At 38.6% G+C, this 6000-nt stretch overlaps 1 protein-coding gene across 1 annotated transcript; it reads left to right on the top strand.

Annotated features, from left to right (window-relative positions):
- The first annotated feature begins 1207 nt into the window (after positions 1-1207).
- On the top strand, positions 1208-5695 carry LOC141832582 (uncharacterized). Its single transcript, XM_074720065.1, has 4 exons — positions 1208-1821; positions 2030-2080; positions 2257-2329; positions 5468-5695. Exons 1-4 carry the CDS (start codon positions 1208-1210, stop codon positions 5627-5629), a joined length of 900 nt encoding a protein of 299 aa, XP_074576166.1. The 3' UTR covers positions 5630-5695.
- The last annotated feature ends 305 nt before the right edge of the window (positions 5696-6000 follow it).

The following is a 6000-nucleotide window of genomic DNA, read 5'->3' as shown; positions in this document are numbered from 1 at the left end:
GCCCACCATCCCATCACCTCCCACGTAAACAAACACTTTTGCACTAAAACCCCCAACATCAAGTCAAATTCGATCAAGACGCCATTTTTACTATTTTAAGCCCTCATTATTTATATTATCTCAAAAGAACATTTTTATTAACTGTAATTTTTAATTACAACATTCTTACATTATTTTTATAGTCATTATTTTTATGTTGTTTGAATAGAACAACATTACATTCTTGAGATATAGTTATGATAAAATAGACTTATAAAAAAGGATAAAGATTTAAATCTCAATAAAATGAGTAATACTTTTCTTCATCATAATCAACTGTAATTTTTTTAGTGTATTTTCTCATATATAATTATGGGATCGATCGTATAGAACCACTGAAATGATAAATTTTACTTTTTTACAAAATAAAAAGAATAATACTTTAAATAATTTTGACTAAAAGTATTTTAAATATTGATCAAAACTACTAAATAATATTAGAATATTTTTAATTAAGTTGAAATAATATTAAAAAATAGGGCACCTTAGTTTTTAAAAATATCCAAACAATATCTCATTTCATTTTTATTATTAAAATATTTTGAATGTAATAATTTTGATTAAAATTATTATAATAAAATGGGATGATGATATTCTTATATTTTTAAAATTAGAATGTGAAAATTATAATAAGAGGTGCCTCTTTTAATTAATATTAGGATAGTTTTGATTATTAAAGTAATTTTGATTTTTAAAAACTATAATAATAATAATAATAATAATAATAATAATAATTGAAAAATAAGTGACTTTATTTTGATTTACACCCTTTAAGTTTTGGTGTATTCCATATAAGCCCCTATATTGACAGATGTAATAATTGCAGAGGGTATACGTGTGCATATAAATATATCGCTTTCCTGGCTCGCGTTCTTTCTTCTGCAACGATTGGAGGACGCTCTGCCGCTGCTGCGTCTCCCTCTTTCACACTCTCATCATCATCGTCTTCGTTTTCGTCTTCGAAAGCCTCCAAGTTCCAAGAAAAAGGAGTTCCATGGAAAGAGAAGGATCTCGAAGCCGAGAAGAAGAAGAACTCCTCTAAATCAATCCGTCGTCTTCTTCTTCTTCTCCGCACCGTCGCCGCCTCCTCTGCTTTTTGATCTTTTTCCGCATCTTGAGCTGTCGGATCCAGAGGGACGTCGGCGATCATGGTATGTGCCACGACGTCATGATCCCCGATCGCGACCTCCTCCGCCGGCACCGCTTCGGATCTACTGGGCTCCTGTCGCGCCGCCGCCGCCGCCGCCCCCGTTTCCATGACCTCGGAGGGCCATTGAAACCTAACCCCTGCTCCATGGCCGGAGACGATGAGCCCTCCCCTGCTCCGAAAGACGGCCGTCGAGAAGATGACGGTGAAACCGCCGCCGATTGGCTTCGATTGGCTCTCGCACCTCCGCCTCTCCCCTCCTCCTCCTCCTCCTCCTCCGCCTCCTCATCGGCCCCGTTCACGCCTTTCCCCTCGGCGTGGCCCGTCAACAGCGCCATCGGCTTCCGCGAGCCTCCGTCGGCGGAAATGGCGGTGGAGATGGTGCCGTGGATAGGGGGGCGCCACCATCGCCGCGAGCCGCCTCCTTATTGGGGGCGATTTTGGAATGTCGGCGATCCAAATCTCGCCCTCGGTGGCGGTTCCGCGCTGATGCGTCCACCTGAGTTCGTCTCGCGGCAGCTCGTGCACTCGATGCCGATCCCCGCTATGGTTCCACGGCTCGATGTGAGGTTGGTTAGCCCGCCGAGGAGACTGCAATCGACCGTTTGGGTGACGCTTCAGGCGTTGAGAAACCAGTAGGTCATGCATTTTTAACATTTAGGCTTCTTTCTTCTTGGTTTGTTACACGAAGAAATGGGTAGCTAGAAAACGGTTCTTCTTCTTTGTTTTCATCTGCTCCATTTTTGTCTTTTTGTTATAGTGTCGTTAACAACGTTTTGCATGCTAATAACATTAACAAGGTGTTTTTTCTTTTCCCTTTTTCTCATTCTGGAATTTCTGCAGAACGAGGGTGCCTCTTTTGCCTCAGATACCAAGAAGCTACTTGAGGATCAAGTACTACAACTTCTCTCAGCATGATTATTTCCTATTTGAGCTGATTTCGTGTTGTTTTAGTCTTTTAGATGTCATTTTTTGAGGACATGATTGTTTCGAGAGGAGAGAACAGTAACAATATAATGGTGTTTGTCATAGCTTTCGGCTTCTCATTCTTCATAGCTTAATTCCTGCAGAGATGGAAGGATGACGATTAGGTTGCTGATTAAGTACTTGGTGAATAAGCTGGGTTTGGAGGATGAATCTGAGGTATAGATACTTACAACTCTGCACTCCGATAATCATAACTGTAGCTGTGTGTATATATATATATTCTACGAATTGAATTTCTGGAATTCAAATCTTATGTTAAAATGTATAGACTTTCTCGGCAGTTATCACTACCAGAAATTTAACCTTCAAGAGGCAGGTTCACTTGGGTGAACATGCTTTCTTTACTGGATAATGTATGATCTCCCAATATGGTTGGTTGTGGCATAGTGGAAGGAACCTGTGATCTGAATACAGTACTAGGAAATGATGTGGGAATCTCACCAAGTTAGTACATGATTTTAGGTGGAAGGTGATGTCTCCTTGGCAAATCATGCTATTCCCTATGAAAAGGGATTCCCTAATAGTTACTTTGGTCCATCTTAATGCATAATGAGCATTTGATGGAATTAATAAGATAGTTGCCTTCAGTAGCATTTACGGAAAAAAATAATTTATATTTTCTATATTTAGCTAGGCGTGTCTGCCGGAGAGGCTTAAACATCACATGCCTATATTAATTATATATAAAACTTTGGATGTCATGCTTTTATTAAGCATAAAGGGAATGCCTGTTTCAAGTCATGCCTAGACTTGGAAACTAGCTATATGACTTGCAAATATCTCATTTCACAAAGTTGTTAGTGTTGCCTTTCAAATTCATTGCTGTGACAACCCTAATCAATGGCCATGTTTCACCTACCTTCAATGAAAGCTATGTGCAATGAAAATGTATATGAAACCAACTAATTAATTAAAGAGTAGTTGGAGTTGCACGGAAGACACCTTTGCTTGATAATCTGAGATTATATTTTGCAAACTGAGTACGTTTCCTGGTGTAGCTTTTTTTCCATATGTACGTAGGCACTGGAAAAAATATACATATATAGTATTGCGGCTCTTAATAGATTCCTTCTGTGGTATATCCTGGGGAAAAATTATGTTATGGTGTCGACCTCAGTTTTGGTTGGTATAAGACTCATTATACAAGTCCTTCCCATACAGGTCTAGACTTTCAGAATATTTAGATTAAAAAGTTCTTGTATAAATATTAGGGGAACTCACTTTTCATCACAAGTAACAATATATGAAAAATTGTTAAACCATTTTCCATGTTATTGTGTCCATATAGCAGTACTTGCCACTCTATTATCTTTCTAATATAGATTGGTGCTTCATGCAGTGTTTTTCTAGCTTTCCTGTTCAAAATATGCTTGCTCAACAATTATACAACATTAAAATTAATTTTTATAAAACCAACTAGAAAGAGTTGTAGTGTCATAGATTGGAGAGGAACTTGAAATTTTGTTGGTATACTTTTACCACGTATGCTGATTGGTTCCTTGTCAACCAAACATTTGATGGAGACTTACTATCCGCTTTTTGGATCTTGAGATTGCATTGGATCTCGTTTGTTGCTACATATAGATAGGGATAGATATTGTGTTATTACTAATTAATTTGCATGACTTTACGATAAATTTACTGTGTTATAGATTCATCGTCAACCCTCTTTGGTTGGCTTAATTAATTATCCACAAGGATCTTCCTAAAGCAGTATTTTCCTTTTCCTATTTTCAACTATTTTATTGATCATCTGCATGTGTTAAAACTTCAATTAATCATTTATGTCGTTAATTACTTAGTCCATGCATGAAGGTTCTCTATGTACATAAATGCATATGTTGTAAGTAGCACGGCCTAATTAATTAGGGAGGAAGAGAGTCATCTTAGTTATCTAACAGTACTATCTTAGATATATATATGAGCTGCTAGCTATTATACGTTGTTGAGTCGCACTCTTATTGGCATATGATAATACCGCACTAATTAACCGATCTTAGTGGATCGTCATGCTTTCGTTAGGCTGTCCTCATTCTGCATACATACGATCTGTTAATTAGGTCCTACAGTGTGCTATAAAGGTTATAACTTTCGTTAAGGGGAGGCGTCAAGGGGCTTAAGTGGTGCACTTCGTGGGAATAAATGGGAGAGAGGCCCCATACAACCAATACAAATAAATATGATATAGGCCTTGGAGTGAAGGGGAATGCATGGAGTGGGACTAGAGGTTGAGGTTCCAAAAAGAATCATTAAACCTAGTGGAATGTGGGAGGAGAAACATGGACAGACCTAGAAAAAGAAGGCAGACCATGGACCACTCCCTCATTCCCTTCATCTGATCCGCCAATCATGGTTTATATATTTCCTCGTCTCACTAGCTACTCGTCCATGAAAGAAGTATTATAATATACAAATCAACATGCATGCATTGGCATTGCATATGGAATGAGGAGCGATCCCACCATTGTTTGTGTTAATTAGCTTTTGAGGATTATTCAATCGAAAGAGAATGTTGCTTGGTTTTGCTTCAAAGGAAAGGGTGTGGACTGTGGCGTGGGGTGTCTGGTACAGAAAGGACACAAACACAACGTGAGAAGACGTGCATGTAATTTTATTATCATGTACCCGTCGTTGGAAAGAAAGAGAGAGAGAGAGAGGATAGGATAAAATAATCCAACAGTTTCCTCGGCGTGCGTTTGGGATCAGCCAAATGATTCTCCTGATCCTAAATATTTAAGGCTTTCTTTTACCTGCCACCAAAGATAGAAAATGGAAGCTGTGAGTTAGATCCCACAAACTTCGACCTTCTGATCAGTGATGAGCTCATGAGCTTCGCAAACATCGATTTTTGCTGATTGAGAAGAGGGTTTTTTTTTCTGGTGGTGATTGGCAGCGATCACCTGCTTCCGCCCAACAAAATCGATCATTTTATTCTTTCATCAGGGGGAAAATGCCTCATTATATTGTATTTTACTGTGGAATTCAATTCCTTCGGATCATGTAAACACGGCCTAAGGAAATGCTCATTATGAATTCAATTAAGATCAAAAGTTCCAAAGCTTTGTATGCTTTGTTGTCCTTTTTCATTAGATTTCATGTGATTATAATTAGATAGGATTTGAATTTAAAATTTTACATATGATCGGCTAAACTCTTGCACGTTGGCATGCTAACCACATGGTGATCTGTTGTTAATATATGGTTCTGTCAATTCGTTGCTCTATTCTTCTAATGCATTTATATATGTTTATACGATCTTAATAAAAGGTTGATGTACATTGCTAACTTAAGCAGGTGGAGGTGACATGCCGAGGCCAAACCCTTCTTCCTTCCTTGTCGTTGCTGCATGTTAGAGACCACGTATGGTGCAGCTCGAACGGAGCCATTGCCGGTGAGGCTGGTGCAGAATTTGCCCGCCGCCGGCAGCGACCACATCATGATGTTACACTACGGTAGAAGAAGCCCACCACCCTCTCATGTATGATTTAATTTTGATTCTCCTTCCCCGCCCTAAATTTTGGATCACTCTTCGTTACCATCTTTTGCTTTTGGTCGTCTTGATTCATTCAGAGCAAACGCTTGGAAGTGCTAATCCTTTTTTAAGGAGGTAAAAAGCAAACCTTTGTATTTGTGCTTCCTTCTTCATCCTTCTGCTTTGATTTCACTTTCTTCTTACTTTTAATTTACTAACTCTGTTCCTCACTTGAAATTCTACCTCTGTCTGTTCTATTCCAAGTCCTTCCAGTGAGCATGTCATTAAGATCATAATGGGCCTTACGAGTTTAAATTCCACTTAGTAATATTTGCCTGCAATTCGAGCTTGATAT

This window comes from Curcuma longa, chromosome 7 (assembly GCF_044706935.1).
Source record: "Curcuma longa cultivar G26 ecotype Majalengka, Jawa Barat chromosome 7, ITB_CL_G26_1.1, whole genome shotgun sequence".
In the NCBI taxonomy this organism is placed as follows: Eukaryota; Viridiplantae; Streptophyta; class Magnoliopsida; order Zingiberales; family Zingiberaceae; genus Curcuma; species Curcuma longa.
This window is presented reverse-complemented; position numbering and strand designations above follow the sequence as displayed.

Excerpts from the sequence above, each read along its gene's own strand:
- LOC141832582 (XM_074720065.1), top strand. The coding sequence starts at position 1,208 with ATGATCCCCGATCGCGACCTCCTCCGCCGGCACCGCTTCGGATCTACT. Across the intron at positions 1,822-2,029 it reads CTTCAGGCGTTGAGAAACCA|AACGAGGGTGCCTCTTTTGC; the intron begins GTAGGTCATGCA and ends GAATTTCTGCAG. Across the intron at positions 2,330-5,467 it reads GTTTGGAGGATGAATCTGAG|GTGGAGGTGACATGCCGAGG; the intron begins GTATAGATACTT and ends TAACTTAAGCAG.